Source organism: Electrophorus electricus, chromosome 17 (genome assembly GCF_041902795.1).
Source record: "Electrophorus electricus isolate QZ-2024a chromosome 17, ASM4190279v1, whole genome shotgun sequence".
Classification (NCBI taxonomy): domain Eukaryota; kingdom Metazoa; phylum Chordata; class Actinopteri; order Gymnotiformes; family Gymnotidae; genus Electrophorus; species Electrophorus electricus.
This window is the reverse complement of record NC_137513.1, coordinates 16,370,572-16,391,630: the sequence shown is the minus strand read 5'-3', so window position 1 is coordinate 16,391,630 and position 21,059 is coordinate 16,370,572. Positions and strand designations below refer to the sequence as shown.

Sequence of the window (21,059 nt, the reverse complement as noted above, 5' to 3'; positions counted from 1 at the left end):
TGCATTAGTGTATATAATATTAAAACATATGACTTTTACTCTACTGGTATAAGCGTTATTAAGAATTGTATTGATCTGATTAAGCCACTGTGTTCAGTAGAAGGAGAATTTATGTAATGTACCTGATTGCATCTATGGCCAGTGGCTTGCTTCACAGGTCACATGGAATGACCTTTTCTGCTGGATCTGAGCTTGGATCTGAGAGTCCCTTCATGTTGCATGCAGTGCCCAGCACTTGGAATCAGTGCTGTCGCCTTGCAGGCTGTCCACCGTGGGGACGAATGAGGACTGCTGTGCTTCTCCCCCTTTTGGTCAGCACAGCCTGCAGGCATGTTGCTATGTGTAGCCCTCTCTCACATCAGCCTGTCTGCTGCACACATGATAAGGTCAAATGTCAGTGCCAATTTTTTTGGTATTTTGTCTGGGTGAGTTATTGCGATCTGATGATGCGAGTGTAGGAGACTGACTGAAAGAGCGCCTGAGTGGTTATGCAGGGGTGATGCAGGAGAGGAATCTGGCACTATCCAAGGGAAAGTTGAATGTCTGGAGCTCTATGAATGCCAGGAATATTTTCCTTTTGTTAGTGAGTCAGGAGCATCCTTGATCACACAGAGAATGTTTGAAAGCACTTGTCCTACCCTCTGCCCAAACTATTCCACCTCTCCATGCTTCATTCTTGGCCTTGTTTTCTAGTCACATGCAATTTATATTAATCAATCTATTTTAACTTTGCTCAATCGCCATAATCAATTAAGCCTGAAGATAACAGAATGAAATTAGGCTGCCAGTCATGTAGTTCCATCAAAGCAGCTTGCCTATCTTGTTTATATGTATGTCAAGAACATTCTGTTTTTTAGGATCTACTCTCCATATTCAGAAAGATCATGAAAGAGAGCTGTAGAAGGCTATTTTTCTCTTTATTTACAGGCTGTTTACCCAGCCCCAGGAGGTGCAATAGCTCTGTCTTATACTCTCAGATGTTATCACTCACATGGAGTAATCCGAATCTTAGGGCCTTGAAATACATCTGTGTACTGCCTCCTTTTACTTCAGCAAAGAAGATGAAGATGCTTCTCTAGACATGACATCCCATTCACATGAAAACAACACCCATAAAAAGGTAGTCCTCCACAGTCATCCAAAAGTGGACTTACAAACAAAGACTTGGAATATGCAGTATTTCTTAAACACTGGTGCTAGCAATAAAGTCAGTGGGTGCTGATTGGTAGTAAATAAAGAACACAATTTTATATTGATCATGGTCACACAATGATAAACATGTAGGAAAGCAGTCATTTTTAAACCCATCTTGGACACATTTACGAGCACATTTTCGTAAAAGAGATTTAAGACTCTGGAGTCCATGTTTCTTGTGTGTAGGCTGGTGATTTGAGCAGCAGCTGTCTAAACACAACAGTGGTGAATGTGCAACTGGTGACAGGCTCAGCCTTACTGTCCTCCCCGCTCTTCGCTGGGACAGAATACTATTGCGACAGTAGGTGCACTTTGTTCATTTTCACAATACATGTTAACATTTTTGCCGATTATAAGTGGCATTCCTTAACAACATCTTACTATGATGTCTCTTAGACAGGCAAACATTTTGATTAAATCTTTATATGAATCTCATTCTTAGACAGGCAAACCTCTATTTGTTAACAATGTTTTAAAACAACATGCAAGCCTTTTCATTAGATTAATGATTTAGATTTAATTAGATTAGATTTAGATTGTTTTCATTATATATATACATTTAGTTAAACAAGTACAGACTATTTGCTATGCACCAATGTGTACCTCATGGTTAAGGGATGAGTTTAGCAAAAGCGCTATAATGCACAGCTTATTATATGACTTATTAATTTGTAATCTCTGGGCGTTGAGATGATCTTAACACTTCCATGTTTTTGGGAACCTAGCCATTATAAACCAAGTGACCTGGCCAAGACTCTGCAACCACAGAAAATGTAGCCAAGGTTTTGACCACCAATTACACTGCACTTAATGACGATGATGATTTCACTTGGAAAAAAGGACGGGTTCAAATATATTGTTTGTATAATTTTCCCATTATTTCACCATCTGTCCTTCATGGCAGTTACTATGACAGTGTTCATTTATTCACACTGACCATTGCCCATGTACACCAGCAAAAAACAAACTCTTCCAAGGGTAAATTCCCAATTCGTTCCAATCTGCAGCTTTGAAGAGCATTGAACAACAAATGTAGAATTCTTCCCCTCCTGCCATATGGTACCAACATGTCTCCAAGAGTTCATTTCGTGCTCCACAGTGGAAATACGACCATGTTAGCCACTGACGCCCAAGGCTCGGGGCCTGACGAATGCTTGGCCATGTGCAGTTGCAGTAAACTCCCTTGTGTTTGCATGTTCCCAGGCCCTGCATCCCAGAAGTCCAGTTGACTGAGATACAAATGGGGGGGTTTCCAATCTTCACCAGGCCACATCCAGCACTTGACAGCCTGCTGGCCACAGGGGCCTGTCTCTGATAATCACTCTCTGAGAAATTGTTTAAGTGCACCAGAAGGACACGCAGCTGACGTTTGCTACCTTTGCTAATGTTTTCGAACCCTACATGGATGTTCATTGTGGAATCGTCATATTAAAGTAATGCTACTCTTTATATTTACATTTTAGACCATTTTGGTCATACTGGTGAATACATATGTTTCACAAGTTACTGCCAATGACGTTGATTAAAAAAAATTCATCTTGATGTGACAAGGCTTAGCATTTAATTTTGTGAATGGTACATGGGATGAACTGCTTTTTCTAAGTCTCACCACAAGGCATGGTAAAAATGGCAGTAGGAAGATGTGACATTCAAGTTGTGGTTTGTGAGCCCATTTCACAACCTGTGAGAGATGATGCCCAGCTTTCCCATCTGACTCCTCCTCCTCCTCATCTGACTCCTCCTCCTCCCCATCTGACTCCTCCTCCTCCCCATCTGTTTTGAATCATCTGTAATAAGTTTGTGCTGTAAATGTTTAGAACCTGTAGGATGCTCGTTTGCTGCCAGTGTGACTGTGATTGCATCCTCAGGGATTACCCCCACATAAAAACCACAGCATCATTATCATCTCCCAGAGGTCTCACTGCACCCCCATGACCCTCTTCCACCTCCTCCTCACCCCTTCCTGGCAGAGTCCTCCTCCCCCCTTTCCCACTTTTCGTGCCAGGCTCGCTATTTTTGCTTAAAGGAGTTTAAAATGTATTTCATATGTGAAAGGGGAAGCTAATAGAAGGAGTTTTCTCTCATCTGAAAGAGCTTGGCTTTGCTGGGCCACAGCCTAACAGTAATTCTACCGTCATAATGACAGAAAGTGTCAACAGCTCCTCACTGAAATTCACCTGTTCCTGTAAAACTGAAAACAACAACAACAAAAACAATAAGTATTAGGGGTTTTTTTTAAAATCTTAGCCTTTAATCTTGTGCCAATTCCACTTAGACTTATTAATGTTATTCATATAACAATGTGTTTAACACATGATACATGTTTTTGTGAGTTTAAATTTTTTTTTTATTGAAGTATATTACATATAATCCTGCTTTGTCATTGTTTCCCAAATCTAGTTTAGAATTGTTGCTGCACTGTTTAGTGTTTTCCATGCTTTAAGATACTTGATTAAACTCTAATGCACCTGATCTTACAAGTGGCTGATATTTGATTGACTGATGATGAGTGAGAGGTAACACAGCAAGAAGAACATATAGGGCAATTCCCCATGAGTAAGCTCTACCATAGATTAAACCCATGCAAGATCACCAGTACTGATCCCTGTTGGAGTTCAACTGGACCAAATTAAACTCCACCATAATTAAACACTAATTAAAAGATTTTACTGCAAATATATATCAACACCACCTTTTAATTTTGTTGTTTTTTCCGTAAATGGGCCCATTGTTTTATATGACACTAAAGATTCATGGAGGCTCCCTGTATAGTGTACAAGCAGGGTCATCTCGTGTGCATGTAGACGGCACAAGGCCTTACATGCATATTTCGTGCTCTGTTCTTTATTTAACGATACGATGTCTTAATTTCCTCAGAACAAACTCATCATTTTGAGTACAGTAGAGTTCTCTAGTACAAAAAGATAAAGTAATATTAGCGCCACCTACTGCCCGTTAAAATAATGTTTGTTAATAAATTATTTAAGACAATGCAGATGGTTTAACTTCAGGGACCACTAAACCTCAGCTGGACCCGCAGAGTAGGATACAGGCGGACTGGGACAACTACCAACTAGGTAAAATGTCCAGAGCCTATGGGTCGCTACACTTTCATACTGAAAACCGCTGCGTAAAATTTAAAGCTAGGGTAACTGCTGTCAAATGTCAAACTAATAGACGCGGCAGTGCCAAATTTTGAAATTTTTCGATAATAAAGAAAACAGTTACTAATGGCTTCATTAGCTGAGCACGGTTTACTCTAATGAGTGCGCCGGGCCATCAGGGAGCTGTGCAGTATTATTTCACAAAGCACATTATAAACACATTGGCTGACCTGCAGTGCTGTATGCAAATAACGAAAGCTAAAAAACGGAATTTCTGCTCTCATTACAAACAGATTGGTCATAATGAGGAGCAGACTACGCTTCTGGTGTGTATTAGAACAGAAGGGCTTCTCTTTTTTTTAACACTTTTCCTTGAACAAAGCTTGCATCGAAATCCAGATTTGGTGCCCAGAGTTATATTTCACTGGGTGCTAGCAAACGTGTGTAAAGCTACATACACTAGTGATTTTAGGTCTTTACCGCTATCCATCCTATAGTTTGCACCATGTAGTCTAACAGTGCATGGTTATGGAGAATTTTGGTTATGTATCCGGATCAGTAATTTATGTAAAGAAAGCCGAGCAGTTGTTCATAAAGTTGGTCATGACAACTTCTTTATTCAAGCTTTTTATTCATTCTATTCACCACCAATCGTGGTTTAAGAAATAGTGCTGGAAATTCAAATGGGAACAAATGTAAAACTCATATTGATCAGTTAGGTAGGCATACTGTCAACAGAACCTACAGAGTCTATTGTCACCAGATTTTTAAATATGAAGTAAAAGTGCTAACCATTTTGTTTAACCTAATACGGTCTTTTACGAGTTTAAAAATGCCCTTGGTCTCACACGTACATAATTCATCGTTATTTTCTATAGTGCACAGCGCTTTATAGTTATAGTTATAGTTATAGTTATAGTTAAACAATTCATTTCGTTGAATCCAATCAGAAATAGCTAACAGTGGTTTTTCTAAATGCTGTTCCAATTATCGATAATTGGCCCTTAATAGGACGCAGACGAACGTATGTTTTCCATTTGATTTTCTAAGCTTTAAAACAAAGGTGTTATTAATAAAGATTTCGGTTGGATTTTCCCATGGGTGTTTGCTAGCAATGTTCTACATGACACAGAGAAGGATGAATATGAAGTATGTTTCAAATTAGCCACTGACTTCGTTCTAGCTCGGAGTAAATAAGCGTAAGGCGCATTCATCAATTAAGCCGCAGCGTTCAAGTTAGGCCACCAGAAATTCCAGAAAATCCACTCCTGACCGATTCATATGTTTTATTTATTTATTTACTTACTTTTTTTTTTTTTTAATAAATATGTTTTTATTCGTGTGAATTTATGTTAAACTCTTAAATGAAGGATTATCTAAAATCAACGATTTTCTTTACTTAATTCATCTGTTCACCCAGGAAAACATTAAGCAGCAAATATCAGCGTTTATAGGCCATAAACTGCAGCGCGCGATCCAGACTTTCCTTATCCCATGGCTTGTTCTTGCCACCTTGTGGGTAACAGTTATACAGAAGGCGCTTAAGCTATTTCATAAAACATTCGCACTTACTCCAGTTTGGAGGAGTGAACAGAAGTAGGCAGCATTCTAATTATTTGAAATATATATATTTGATTACATACTGAGTAGGCTATTTCGTATTTTTCTCTGAACTTGGGGGGAAAAACAGATGTGAAGTATCAATGTCTTTTTGGAATCAATATTTTTGTATTTGAAATTTTAAAAGTACTTTAATTTAGCCAGTCTAAAAATTTAAGTTGTTCATCAAACCTTCAAACATCCCACAGTAGTTATGTAAGGATCATAGAGCTATATTACCTTCACATAAGTGTAATAGACTTGGTGATCTTAATGTTTCTGTGGCTCTATCCATTTTGAACATTTTTCACTGAACCTTTTTCTGTAGGTCATTCTTTCGGTCATCAAACCTGAAAATTAACAATAGTTTGTTTGGAAACTTCAGTTGATCACAGAATCGTACCCATGCCTGTGGTAGCAGACAGTGTGCCAAAGTTGATTGCATAATCTATGATGAGCAGAGTGCTTAATGTTTGCTTGTAATTGAAATATACATTTTATTTATCTTTTTTACAAACATTTTGACATCCGTATTTTGTTCTTAATAACAAATGCTTAACAAAGTTGCATTTGTAATTAGTATTAAGATAAAGTACATTTTAAAAAATTTGTGCTGTCCCTGGACATGAGAGTCTTTTAACCAACATTTATCACACATCTGTCTAGTTATGGTTGGGTAAATGTAATAATATATGCATGATGTGTGTGCAACAACAATGTGGTTGGTATGTGGATATAAACATGTGTTTGTTATGCGAGGGGTTTAATTGGTTAACGGTAGCCTACACACTTACCAGGTGCATGTACACCTACGTATTCATGTAATTACCCAATCAGCCAATCAAGATGAATCTACAATCAAAAGCTTCAGTTATGTTCACATCAAATGTCAGAAGAGGAAGGGATGGAATCTGAGTGACTTTGACCCTTGGCATGGTTGTGGGTGCCAGATGTGGGTGTGTGTGTTTCAGAAACTGCTGAATTGCTGAAAGTTCAGTGTATAATCTAGAATTTACTCAGAATGGTGTAAAAGGAAAAAAGCATCCAGTGATCAGCAGTTTTTTGGGCAGAAGCGCCTTCTTAATGAAATAGGCCAGAGGAAAAATGGCCAGACCTAACAACTCTTTACAACAATGGTGCACAGTAAAGCATTTCAGGATGTACAACACTTAAAAATTTTAAGGAGCATGGGCTACAACAACAGATGACTGCATCAGGTTCCAGTCCTTGATATCTGATTCTATAGGGCACAGGCTCACCAAAACTGGACAACCAAAGATCGGAAAAAGTCACCTAGTCTGACGAATCTCCATTTATGTTGTTGCAGATGGTAAGGTCAGAATTTGGTGTAAACCAGATGAATCCAAGGACTTGTGTCAACAGGCCAGGCTGGTGGTGATGATGTAATTATGTGGGGAATGTTTTCTTGGCACATACTGGGCCCATTTAAATACCAGTTTGAATGCCAAATGCCACAGCCAGAGTGATGTTGCTGACTGTGTGCCTTTATGTGACTTTAGGGTCCCAATGTACTATTATTATAATGGTTTCTTCCAGCATAATAGTGCATCATGTCACCTCAGTTCATCTCAAACTGGTTCCATGCCCATGACATTGAGTTCTGTGTACTTCAGTGGCCTCCCCAGACACTAGATCTAAATCCAATAGAGCACCATTTGAAACACGAACATACAGCTGAGAAATCTGCAGCAATTACATGATACAGTCATGGACTAAAAAAGGAATGTATTCAACACTTTGTGAAATCCATGTCTTTAAGAATCGAAGCTGTTCCTAATTTGGACTGTTTTTCATGGCTCCATCAGACATGGCACTGTGCTGATAGTACGTTCCCTTCCTAACTTTAATTTCCTGACTCTCCGTTATACCACTGACCAGCCAATACTGAGCCATACAGATATTAGCTTTCCAAAATAGGCATTTCTTTGAATCTCTCAGCTGTATCCTCTGCATGATCTTTCAACACCTGTTCTTGCACCAGGAACACTTTGACTCCCACTGGAGCAAACACATTACAGATAGGATTTATTTGGAAATTTAAACATGTTATTACAAAATGGAAAAACTCAGACTAATGATAATTCTGTAGAAACTTTTTTTTTTTCTGTTCAGCCAGTGGAGGCACAGTTGTTGGTAAAAAAAATTTAAAGTGTCATAAAGATCCACAAATTGTCTGGTTCTTAGCAAACTACAGACTGCCCCTCTTTTAAATGAGAATTTAGCCAGGCATGTAAATGTTTGCAATTGGAGTTTTTCACTTACACACTGAGTCTAAAAGCACGACCATGAAAGCTCTCTTTGAAAGCAGGAGTTCCTGATCTGCCCTGAATTTGGACCCAAATACAGTACTTAATGTAGTTATTTTTCATCCAATCTATTTAAGTATCCAGTATTTGACATTTCAGCTAGCTCACATTAGACTGATTGCACATATACAAATGTCCCTTATAAAATCTTGCAGGGCAAACCTTGAAGCCAGTGGAAGGTCCCAGATATTAGAATTTGATTGATAGCCTGCAATCATTCTGAGTCTTGAATCTTCACTGGCTTCTTTTCACATGTATAATGAAACTGAGGCCGGCATCACACTAGACATATTCATTCACTGCCAATGTGACGGCACACAGTCAGCTTGGGATTTTGGCCTAATGAGAACTGAGCACAGTGATAAATAGAAGTAATTAGGAGTAGGTCTAGAATATGCAGACTCATAATAATAGGGCAGGTAAGGAAAATACATTAAAATCCACATTGCATTGAAGCTGCAGTAGTGACTGCCATCTACAGACCACTGAAGACATATACTACATGGTCCAAAGTATGTGGACACCTATATGAGCTTGTTAGAAATTGCCATTTCAATTCAGCGCAAAGGTGTTCAGTAGGGTTCATGTGAGGGCTTTAAAGCAGGCCACAAAAGTTCCTCCACAAAAAATTCATTAAACCATGACTTTATCAACTTTGCTTTGGCCACAATGATACATTCATTAAAGAATAGGAAAAAACTTTTCTAGATTGGAATTGTCTAAAATGTGCTTGATTACTCTAGCATTCTACCCTTCCTTGGAACTAAGGGAGCCCAAAAACCTGAAGGGCCCTATATTAGCCCCTCTTCCACCAAACTTTATTGTTGCTACTGTGCATTGTGCTAGTTAGGTAATATTCTCCTGACATTTGCCAAACCCAGATTCACCCATCAGACCAGATAGCAAAGTGAAACTGCTCACTCCACAGTACAAATTTCCATAAAATTGTCTAGTGCTGGAATGCTTTACACAACTCTGCCAACAACTGGCATTGTGCATAGTGAGCTTAGGTGTGCAGCTGTTTAGTCATAGAAACCTACTTCATGAAGCTCCAGACATACAGTACTTTTATTGGCAGTTTGGAACTCTGTAGTACATGATAGGCGACCCCATCCTGTGAATTTCCCTTGTCTGCTGTTCATTGTTGCTCCCACATATTTCCATTTCACAGTATAATTGCATTTAAAGTTGACTGCAGTATATGTATCAGGGCAGAACTTTCACAAATTGACTGGTGGCATCCTACATCAGTGCTAAAGTCACGGAGCTCTTCAGTACGACCTGTTCTACTGCCAATGTCTTTTCATGAGACTGCCTGCCTATGTGCTTGATTATACACACCTGTTAGCAATGGGGGTGGTTGAAACAAACTAAATTCAATAATTAGGTGGGCCATCCACATACTTTTGGCCATGTAGCATGCCACATATCTAAGCAGGCTGATTAAGCTAGCATGAGCTAGCTTCAAGGACAATGGACAAGACCTAGTCCTGGACCCAGAACAGAGACACAGGAAGGCAGCTGCAAGGATGTCAATCAAATATTTGAACGCTGTTAATGAGTCACTTAGCCGTACAGAAATAAAAGCTGTGTATCTTCAATGTTGAACTGCATGTCATGAGAAATACTATGTTTTTGTTAAAGGTAACACTGTTGTAACATTGCACAATAAGCTGTCAACATGTAGTTTATGTTCTATAAATATAACAAACTCTGAGTACAGATTAACTAACATACTTGTGACTGATAAAGTACTCACCATCAGTATGATTCCTAAAAGACTCATTTATATATTGCAACATAGGACAATAGATAACAACCAATCAGATATGCAGAGTTGCATGTGTGAGTCTGATTGTGTGTAGCCATAAACATGAAATCAGTGAACAAAAACAGAGACATATAAAATAGGTATTCATACAACAGTGGTGGTGACTGGTGTAGTGGTAACTCATCTTGATAGGCCAGATGAGAATAATGTAACAACACCCACTACACCAGTCACCACCTCTATGGTATAGTGGTAATAGCACACACATGCAAATCAACAAATCTCTGGGCTATGGGGTAAAGAAAGTAATTCAGACCTGTAGAACTGGTGAGCTAGTCTGTTAGATATTTTGTGTTTCCTCTTTTAAAATCTCTTAGAGAGACACATTCAAGGGAAAAAATCTCCAGTACTACTTACTGGCAAGGGTAAAGACTCTGGCTGATCATTACTCCCACTCCACAGGACAGCGTGTCAGTGAAACACAAAGGCAACACTTTGCTGACAGGAAACAGACAGCATTTGAGATGCACGCACTCGCGCGCACACACACACACACACACACACACACACACACTCACACAAACACACGCTTACTCTCTCTCTCTCTCTTGTCAACAACCAAACATGTTTTTTCTGAAACCAGTGAAGTCACCACTTCTTGTTCATGCTATTGCTGTTAGGTTTTGCACACGCTGTCACACTGTACATCTTTGCTCACTTTATATAACGTTAACATTTATAGTAAACACTTTTAACATCTACAGAAACCAAATAAAAGAGTAAAGCCTTTTAACTTTTTATCACTGGTTTTATTTACAATATCAGAAAGATGTTTTAAACAGAAGTGAAATCATACTTCACACACAACTCTTCACAACCCTTCTACAGCAAGCTAAAAACCTTTCCCTCAAAATATGTTTTCTTTTGTATTAAGACCACTTATCACATACTGCCTGATCTGCGATCAGATCTGTCATCTTGCAGAGTGACATAACCAGGATGCTGGCTGACCCCGCCCCCAAAAACACTGCCGCTCTGCACACGCCGTCCGCCATGTGAGAATCCAGCTGCACCCAGTAGGAGAACACCAGGATCAGCAAGAGTCCCAACAAAATAGGTCATCTATACCAACCAGAACAATACCCATTAAACACTGCGGTCAAGGAATGTACCTAGTAATTCTGTGACCAACGGGGAGTGTGCAAACACCAGCACAGCTCCAAAAACCAAATGGTAATATAATGGTAGGTAGGTTAATGATGGAATCATGATTCAAAATGTATCCCACTGCATCACTCAGGCATTTGAAAGCTGGTTCAGGCGTTACCAGTGAGAGTAAGTTACGCCTGTGCTGGAAAGCTGAAGAGATGCCAGGTTCAGCCATGTTTGACGTATACCTTATGAGTATAGTATAAGCAAACCTTTTTCATTTTGCATTATTTTCCCTTTTTGAATGCCGTAGGTTTGGTGTGCATCTCAAACAACTAGATATGAAAGAAATTTGCTCATACAGTTTTGGTAAAATAAATATAAAAAGTAAATTAAAAAAAACTGCTGGAAAAAAATCTCAGGTCTTAATTAAATAACAAGAAATAATAATACAGTGCAGAGCCTTTCAGCCGTGTACCAAAAGATTTATGGTATTTAAAGCAGGAAAGGTTAATGATATGGTTCATTCTGAATCTAAATGGTAACCATTACAGTGCAATTAATACATTTCATCTATGGCTTTCCATTAAATATAGAATACTGTTTTCACAGGAGCCTTTTCTTTACAAAAACAAACTTTTTTATGGTTCTGGCCACATTCCAATATAAGTTAAAAGATGGGAATCCCTGTGGGAATTTTGGAGTGATGTCCTCTGAAGGTTATGTTAATGGTAAAGAAACATTCATTAGACCATTATGTAGACCATATAACCGTATAAGTTCGCTTTTCGTTACCCAGGAGTATGAAGTTGTTTCAAGGTTGCAAAATGTTTCTAACATTCCATCGAGACTGGTGTAAACTCTGGGGCAATATGGCGACATTTTGTCTGCGTGTTAAAATAGGATAGTGAGGGGTGGGTCACGCCCACAGTGAACATATGGGTTCTTGGCAGAAACTGTTAGCGACATCTAAAAACCTACACAAAAAACAATTAACTATATTGCCAATATGTAAACACTTTGATATCAATACATGAGCAAACCTCAATTTACTACTTATCGCAATGATCCATACAAACTGGCAAAGAAAATGTAAAGGATGTCTTTACTAGACTTATAGCATATCTTGCAGTACCACCACAAGATGTCACTGTAAGGCCTTAAAAGCAGAATATGGAGCTCAATAATTTAATACCCATGAAACTGAGCAATTCAAAATGACTCGTTATATAAAGCCATATGCAACAAAACCCCAAAACTCTGATTATACCTGGGCCAGCAGCTTGGAGATATGCTCTGCATGAGACAATTTTTCAGGTGTTATAACAACCCACACACTCCCATAACATTACTGTCTCCATACTGAACAATATAATTTTTTTACATGCTTACTTAGTGTGTTCTAAAAAAGTAAAAATAAATAAATAAATAAATTTAAAAAACTAAGGTAACATAAATCTGCACTCACCGCAAACACTGTACTTCTGTTAAGTGCCTTGTTCCAAGATCATATCTTTGGATAACACAACCAGTCAGATTTTGCTTTTCGGGCTTTTTGTTTGTTTGTATTTAACCATGCCACTGTTAAACCACCAAGATTTCATCAAGTACGATTTAGATTCATGTCAAACCACATTAATACTCCTCATACCCAGAAAGATGACAAAGAAAGGTTTGCTTTTTTTATTGTTGAAAAAAACACAATGAACAGTTCATAAAACACATGAATGGGACTACACATAAAACATCCAGTTTAATAGGTTCTGCGGGCCAGATTCCCATGCAGGTTATTAAACTCTTAAAAATTGTCAGTGATATTAATTTGAAGTAGTTGAATCTCATTAAACAATATAGCAATCACGCAACAATGAAATGCAAACAGACTATACATTCTCCTTGATCTATCATTTAGTTTTCCCTGATATTCTATAAACAATAGTCTGTCCCTTTATCTTAAAAAGTTGCCCATCAACATGTTATCCAAGTGTTGCTCCCTGTGAATAATTTAAAAAATTAAATGTGCAAAAATAATTTCAAGTCTAATTAAAAGAAAAAAGATCTTAAATTTAAACATATTTCAATCTTTAAAGCATTAAAACAATGCATTTTTTATTCTATAAAATTAACATATAAACATATACATATAATAACACTATGAATAAAAAGTGTTTCCTTACTCAATAGTTGATTCCTTTAGATCGTCCAATAGTAAGGATGCAATCCCTTTGATCTTTACTCAATAGTTGATCCCTCAAGAGTGTTTTCAAGAGTAGTTACTGAATGACTGTTATACTGACCTTTCACATGCACTGCGGGTAATGTATGCCACACTGTGTCAGATGTACAACTTAGTGACCATCAATGTAGTTGTTAGATAAATACATTCAAAACATTTTCTTAAGAAACAAATGTAGAAAATAATTGCCCCATTATAATTCATACTTCTAATATTTCTTAATGATAAAAATGGCCTACAGGCAATAAAGAAAAGTCTTACTGCATTACAGAATGGGATAAAGTTTACGTTCAGAAAGAAATCCAGCTCACAATTTTGTTCCAACTGCCCAACTTTTCTAATTAGCTCAATGAGCAGGCAGATTAATGAGTTAAACTAACAGGGTGATACAAACCTGCAGCAGGACTTTCACTTTTTGAATCTAAATTGATACACCTCTGAGTCTGTGGGTTTATAATATCTGAGAATCAACTGCTCTGATGACAAATGTGTAGGTGCTGTGTTTACCACCATGACAAGGTCCCATAGAACCATGGAGGTAAACAAGGACAGATGTGTGCATGAATATAAGGGTAAGGCAAGCAGAGTCCAAGCAGAGGCTCCATTTGGCACATTCAGGCATTACAAAATCGCAAGTCCAGTTTCCATAGCAGCAAACATGGTAGCAATTCTACCTTCTTGCAGCCTTTCTGTGCAGCAGGCTAGACTGCTCCCACAGAAGCGCTCAATTGATGAGCCCTGGTTCACTGCTGGTTTCCGAGTCCTCCACATCTGACGGCACCAGGCCAGGCATTACGGTCAGGCCTGCAGACACACCGAACACAGGATGGAGATGCAATCACCCACAACTGCATTTAATAGCTGATTGAGTGTTTGCATGAATGTGGTTATTAGGGGTGTGCAGAAAGGCCTGTTCAATCATGTTCTTGATTTCAGTAGAAAAGGCAGAAAGTGCTGGAATAGGTTGAATAGTTTGATGATTTTTTTAAAAATGCCACATAAATAGATGGAAAACTCATTTTGATATAGAGACAGCATTTCATTTTGGAGGAACACGTGATCTCAATTACTGATTCAGCAGTGTGATATCTCTAAGGTTCACAAAGCTCTCACCCTCAGTATGATTGCTAACAGACCCATTTACCTGTCTCTCCACACATACTGCAATACAAAATAGCCAGCATGTCAGGCACAGTATTATTTAAGTTTAATAATGTTCTCCAGCAACATTCAGTGTGTGTGTGTGTGTGTGTGTGTATAAGGTACATTCAAATAAAGGCAAAAATGTTTCTTACGGCGCACTATCTTGATAGGCCAGATGAGAATAGTGCAAAGTCCAAGCCCTGCTAAAACAGCCACTCCACCAGTCACCAGCACCATGACATAGTGGTAATACCACACACATGCAGGACAACAAGCCTGTGTGCTGTGAGATAAACCAAATAAAATTAGACACATAGAGCAAAAAGCAAGCCTGTTAGCTTACTTTTAAACACACAGACACACACTTTCATGCAGATACACACGATTACACTTACTGGCACGGGTGTAGGCTCTGGATGATGATGACCCCTAGCCCGTTGGCCACCTTGTCAGTGAAACTCATAGCTCCATATACAAAGGCACTGCTTTGCTGTCAGTGAACAGACATAATTTCAGGAAACAAACATGTGTACACACAACACACACACCATACAAAGACATTTAATAGACTAAATAGACAAAAACCGGGGTTTCAGTAACAGTGCTATTTTTGCTTCTGCTTATATGGTGCATGAACTGTTTAAAGATGTTCTGCACTCATGTTACACATTCAATTAAATTATGAGAACATTTATGTTTAAAGATATATAGGAGATGACAAACTTTCTGTACAGTACATGGTTAAAAGCAAGGCGGAAAACTTCAGTCCTCAGGCTTGAAAATGCAGAACTGCTTACTACTTTTGGTGCTTTTTGCTCAGGTTCCCCATAACTAGCACTGAACATGCCTACCGTCTGATCTGCGATCAGATCTGCCGTCATGGAGAGTGACATGACCAGGATGGTGGCTGACCCCACCCCCAGCAGCACTGCCGCTCCATATACGCCGTCCCCCATGTGAGTGTCCAGCAGCACCCAGTAGGAGAACACCAGGATCAGCAAAAGTCCCACAAAAAAGGTCATCTATACCAGAACACAACACATTAAACACTGTGGTTAAAAATGCTTTATGCATATGAGCAAACACCTGTATCATAGGTTCTACAAGTGGACAAACACCTGAAACAACAGGGGCCTTTTGAACATTGATGCTACAAGGTTGAACCAAATTAATACACAATATATATCTATACCAGTAATCCCAAAAGCATTTTTATGTAGACACCACAGTTAGACTCGCCCTGCAATATTTACTTAGAGACTAAAACTGATTCTTAAGGTGATGCAGAAATTTAGTTAATTGTTTCTCTCTATTACCTTTTAACTAATTAACACTTATTTTTATGTTAACATTTAACATAAATATTTACTCTTGAAGACACATCCCCAACCCCTCTTCTCAGCTTTATGTTGGAGTGCATGTAGTGGGAGAGCCATTAATTTACTGGCCTAAAAGTGTGTTGTTTTCTCTAAACAGCTGCAGCAGGTTGAACGGCTCGGACCGCCACATGAGAAAGTGTAAAAACTTACACACTTCCCTATCAGTTTGCTAAAAGGCTTCATAATGAACGAAGAGACGAAACCACTGACGTACATCACCAAGGGGATAGTGGCTATGTACTTCTGCAGGAGAGAAGAGAACAACAGGCAAGACATAGTGAACAGCCACGGTTCAGGCATGCGAAACAGTTGGGGAAAAACCCACACAGCATGACGTGTGCGTACCGAAGGCATTTGGAAAGGTGGTCAGTTAATTTAGCAGTTGATCAGCTGAGTTCACTAAAGGGGCATTTATGTGGGTGTCGTACCTTAGGCAGTAGGAGTGTGTTAGTCAGGTACATGGATATATACGTCTGGGACAGGTTTACTATGAGTCGAGTACACATGTAAACAACAGCCACCTGTGGAACAGAGATGATGAGAGAATTCAGTTTGTGCAAATTAGAAGTAAGGCAATTTCCATGACTGAATCTCCACAAAAGAATGTTCAGCAGTACGTCACACTGCCACAAATGAATTTGTTGCTGACTTTCTATACAAGTTAGCTACATCAAATGCACCTTTGAAATCATGAACCTCTGACATCTTGAAAGCCATCTTCATATAACTGTTCTACAATTACCAGAACAGGGGAAACACCAAGGTATTCAACATACATTGTCCCACACATAAAAGAGGACAAGCACTCATTTAATGAAGGGAAACTCTCTAGTTATGACTGCAGCACACTTATGACCGCCAAATGACTTGGTATTAAGGGAGTGCAGATTCAGAGGAGCCCTTCATCTTGCACTACTTTAAGACCTCAAACCTTATTGGTAACAGCATTACCTGGTAGAATGATGGCTCCCTCAGCCAGTGTTTCCATTGGAGTGCAGAGGAAGGAAGAGTTACAGTGGAACGAACTATAAGAGGCTGCCGTTCGCCTTCACTGGAGTCATCTTCCTCATCCTCACTGCCCCTGGCCTTTGTCTCTCGCGTACCCAGGTGGAAAATCAGAGAAAACAGTGCTCCGATGGCCAGCACTATCAGACTCAGATTCTGAAAGAACACAGTAAGTTTATTAGAAGATAAGTATATGTTCTCAATATTGTTTTGGCAGGTTACAGAGACTGAGCAGGAAACAAACACTTATGTTTGCCACAAATTATTACCTTTATTTAACCAGAAAATAATCCCACTGAGATAAAATATTTCAGCATTTTAGAAAGATTTACAGGAGTGTCATGGCCAAGATGGTGGGAACATGTTGCAGCCTATGACAATTAACACATTACAGACATAAAACAAACAAAAAAAGTCTAATCAACAGCCCTCAACAAATCATTCAGACCACTGACAAACAATGTTTTCCACTTCCAAAATTATTTTAAGCTATATTTTACTGTCACCTCCCAATCTTTGAAAGCCATCTTTAAAGAGATGGCTCCACCCTAGATGAGTTTGTCAGTCATTGCCTGGGCATCATTGGCATGGGATATTGTATGCTAATGACCACTGTTCTCATTGACCACCTCAAAGGCCAATAAGAGAGAGGGTGATATCACACTGAGTAGCAAATCCAAACTTGTAGAATCATATGTTCGCTGTAAAAAGAAAAATTCCCCCCCCAACAAGAGACAATTTCTCATCTGCTGGATACAGTGACGTGTCACATATATGTGAACTGGCCATGGAAAAATTTGTTTACTATATCTCTTTTAATATATTTTACTGAGTAAAATAATCATAAAAAACTAGTGCTAGATGTTGGCTAAACAAAGATCACAGAATGATTTGTAAACCTCAAAGCAAAGCAAAAACTAATGGAATTCATGCAAAACCAGAAGGAGGGAAACCGGAACTGCAACCTTTAAATAGCCTATGTAACAAAATAAGGAACTACACAAAAATATTCATGACTAGTGTTTTGTGGTAATTCTTCAAGGGCTGGAGAAGAAAGGCACACATGGTTTAATTAATCTTTTCCAGATTAATACAGCTATTTAAGAGCTCATATCAACAACAAAAAGGGTTTCTTCTAAAGATGCATTAAACCATTTCTGACTGAGCTTGGTCAACAGGTACTGGTTACTTACCCTGAAAACAGGGATGTCAGTGGGGCCAAGATTGTCCACAACTGATGGATCTTCCCCAGACTGGAAGTGGAAAAGAACCCAAGCTACCGCATACACGGTAATGTTGGCGATTACTGTAAACGCATACCTGTTGAATCATTGAGTCATGCTTACAGCAGGGCATGAAGTGGAACCAACAGATGCAATTTGTGAGTGAACAAGCTTTTTTTTTTTTTTTTTTTTTTTTACATGTTAGGAAGTAAATGATTGATCTAGAATTATGGTAAGAGTGACGGCAATACCTGTATGCTGTCAGCTCCACTTTGGCATGTTCAGATGACACAAGCTCAGGAATGAGGGACAAATGGGAGATTTGGGTGGCAGCCCAACCAAACTGGAAAATGACTATGAATGGTATAAAGAAGACGAGGCTGGCCCACTGTGGAGTGTACTGGTCACAGCCAAGACATTGGTTAAATATGAAAGGGAAGGACAGTAGTACACTGACAGTCCCTGCAAGTAGTAAAAAGAAGTATATGTTAATTTCTTGACAAATATAAATATAAGGCACTAAAGAGAGCCAAACTATCTGACTACTCAACACAACAGGTCTTTATTGAGATGTATGGAGATTGTTGTGCTGAAACACTGTAGCCAATATTCAAATGTGTGTGATGATGACTGCAATTTTTAGGTCACTCACCTATCAAATGCCAGGATTTCCTTTTCCCATACGAGCCGCAGCCAGATGTTCTGTCAGACTCGTAGCCAATGAGAGGTGTGCACACACCATCTGCTATCTGACCAACCAACAGCAATACACCGGCGTAGGTGTTTTTAAATCCCAAAACCGAATGATAAAAAACCAGTAGATATGTAAACCACATAGACGCGCACAAATCGTTTAAAAAGTGTCCCACGGCATAGCCGAGGCGCTTAATGGCCGGCAAAGTCGTCTGTGGTGATTCAGGCATAACGAACCAACGAACGAACCAGCTGATACGTTAATAGCTTTCCCTTTGTGTCCTATTCAGCATTTTGTCCTCGGCGGCGGAGATTTGTCGTTTTACAACAATCATGCTAAGATAAAAATGCGCTGCGTTCCCTGTCCTTTGAAGTTAAACCCCGCTTCATCGTCCCCGGTCTACAGTTAAAAAGTCAGCTGACACAGAAAGAGTAAGTAGGATGTGCTTACATTTCAGACCCCCCACAGGATTTTTACTAGGCTACAAAAGCAACTATATGAGGTCCACCATAACTTACATTTCTGAAAACAAAATCCTTGTAAATAATGTCCGCGACATAGCCAACTAACAGTTGTTTGTATATGCCGGAAAACTAGAAAATGACGTACATTTTAGAAGTAACCGACACGCAACAAACACGTGATAGAGAGGGCGGTAGACACACCAAACACGTAACCGAGAGGGCGCCAGAGGAAAGACTGCAAAATCACAGGTGGTAGTAATAAACAACGCGCATTTTAGTGTCACATTTACGTAAATCACTTTACATTGTTTTAGTTGTATATTTCATGTTAATTCTATATCTATGAAGCCTTATAGCATTTATGTTACCCAGAAGTGACTTATCAGCTGGTGAACGTACCTGGTCATGTGACGCTGACCCATAAAAAAGCACCCAGAAACACTGATAAAACAGGCGGTTTTTGGCTTTTTGACGCCAGTTAGGTAGCTTACAACAACCCTTGAAAATGAACGGTTATGCCTGCGCGGTGCCATTTTGGTTTGCCTCCAACTTTGGTTAAAAGCAACCATAAAATGCCTTTAATTTAAGAGGTCTGTTAAACAAATTCTAAATGAGCTTAGCGCTGCTTTTAAAGACCTTCCAAGAGGGTTTCTGAATGGCTTTTGTGAGGAGTCATGTAAAAGTTACGTTACTGTTAAACGTCTTTTTATATATATATATATATATATATATATAATGTTTCTACCCATTGTATAATATACATGTTAGGATGTAACGTAGGCAAAAACAAAATACTTTACTGCTATATTACGACGCTCGTGACTAGTTGCTCCATACTCGGAAAAATGTTAATGATTATTCAATCAAGGTGCAAGTGGGTCCATAATCTCCTATACGACCCTTTGAATGCATTTTCTTTTTTTTCATAATAGGATGTGCTTTCCTAGGTACTTTGCGAAAAACTGCTGTGTCAGTATATGCAATGCAAAACGGCAGAGTACTTATATAATGCAGCATATATTAGACGTCAATTTTTTTAACAGAAAGGTACAGGACATAGCCAATGTTTCTAAAGTTTTGTGTGTTTAATTTAACTTTATATGTTAGCCCTTATCTTCAGATTTAAAATAGAAATAATTAATTTTTACCACCAAAAAGAGCAAACTATTTATGAAACTAATTTATTATTGACATTACTCTATAAAGTTCACCTCACAGGTGAAGAATCAAATTGCTTTGTACTTCTCCAACAAACCAGTTTATACTCTTTAGAGCCCCCTCAAATGATGGGGGGGGGGGGGGGGGGGGGTAAATTGATTTACTAAATAAGTTTAGTACAGACCCTCCAAACCATCCAGGCCACTAGGTGGCAGTATAATGGCTGTTTCATAATGTCAAGAAGAATAACTACTTACTTCTCCTTTACCTGTTTACTTTGCTCCCCTACAGCTCATTTAGCTAAACTAAACTTATTTCTCCTTTACAAGCTATTCGAAAAAGTTAGTGTGTGCAGTCTTTACACACTGCACAAAAACATCAGCGTTTTCAGATTAGTGTTTAGATTGTACTTTTAATGCCTATTACTAAAATACGCACTTTTACCAACTAGCCAACTGCCATGGACCAATTCTGAAACAAATGTTTGCTTCACCTGGCAGGCCCACCCAGGCCACTGAACGGTGTAGGAGACACAAGGTAACACCATATGGAGGCATAGAAGGAAAAAAAAGCAACATTTAATAGGTATGTAAATCGTCATACATCCTCTCTC

At 38.8% G+C, this 21,059-nt stretch overlaps 1 protein-coding gene across 4 annotated transcripts; it reads right to left on the bottom strand.

Moving 5' to 3' along the window:
- Window positions 1-12,813: 12,813 nt before the first annotated feature.
- Window positions 12,814-19,416, bottom strand: mfsd12a (major facilitator superfamily domain containing 12a). Of its 4 annotated transcripts, XM_027028324.3 has the most exons (11): window positions 18,783-19,415; window positions 18,382-18,592; window positions 18,101-18,227; window positions 16,854-17,063; window positions 16,331-16,423; window positions 16,053-16,145; window positions 15,375-15,545; window positions 14,919-15,013; window positions 14,676-14,806; window positions 14,494-14,541; window positions 12,814-14,184 (listed from the first exon to the last, which is right to left on the bottom strand). In XM_027028324.3, exons 1-11 carry the CDS (start codon window positions 19,051-19,053, stop codon window positions 14,105-14,107), a joined length of 1,530 nt encoding a protein of 509 aa, XP_026884125.1. In that variant the 5' UTR covers window positions 19,054-19,415; the 3' UTR covers window positions 12,814-14,104. The 4 variants fall into 4 exon arrangements, 3 of the variants coding, with proteins under 3 accessions (XP_026884125.1, XP_026884131.1, XP_026884139.1); XM_027028330.3 differs by lacking the exon at window positions 14,494-14,541 and having other exon boundaries at window positions 18,783-19,407; XM_027028338.3 differs by lacking the exons at window positions 14,494-14,541; window positions 14,676-14,806.
- Between the last annotated feature and the right edge of the window lie 1,643 nt (window positions 19,417-21,059).

Bases quoted from the DNA above. Each gene is read 5' to 3' on its own strand.
- mfsd12a (XM_027028324.3), bottom strand. From the start codon at position 19,053: ATGCCTGAATCACCACAGACGACTTTGCCGGCCATTAAGCGCCTCGGC. The intron at 17,064-18,100 runs GTAAGTAACCAG...GTGTTCTTTCAG, and splicing joins CTGACATCCCTGTTTTCAGG to AATCTGAGTCTGATAGTGCT. The intron at 15,014-15,374 runs GTAGGCATGTTC...GTTCACTGACAG, and splicing joins ATCTGATCGCAGATCAGACG to CAAAGCAGTGCCTTTGTATA.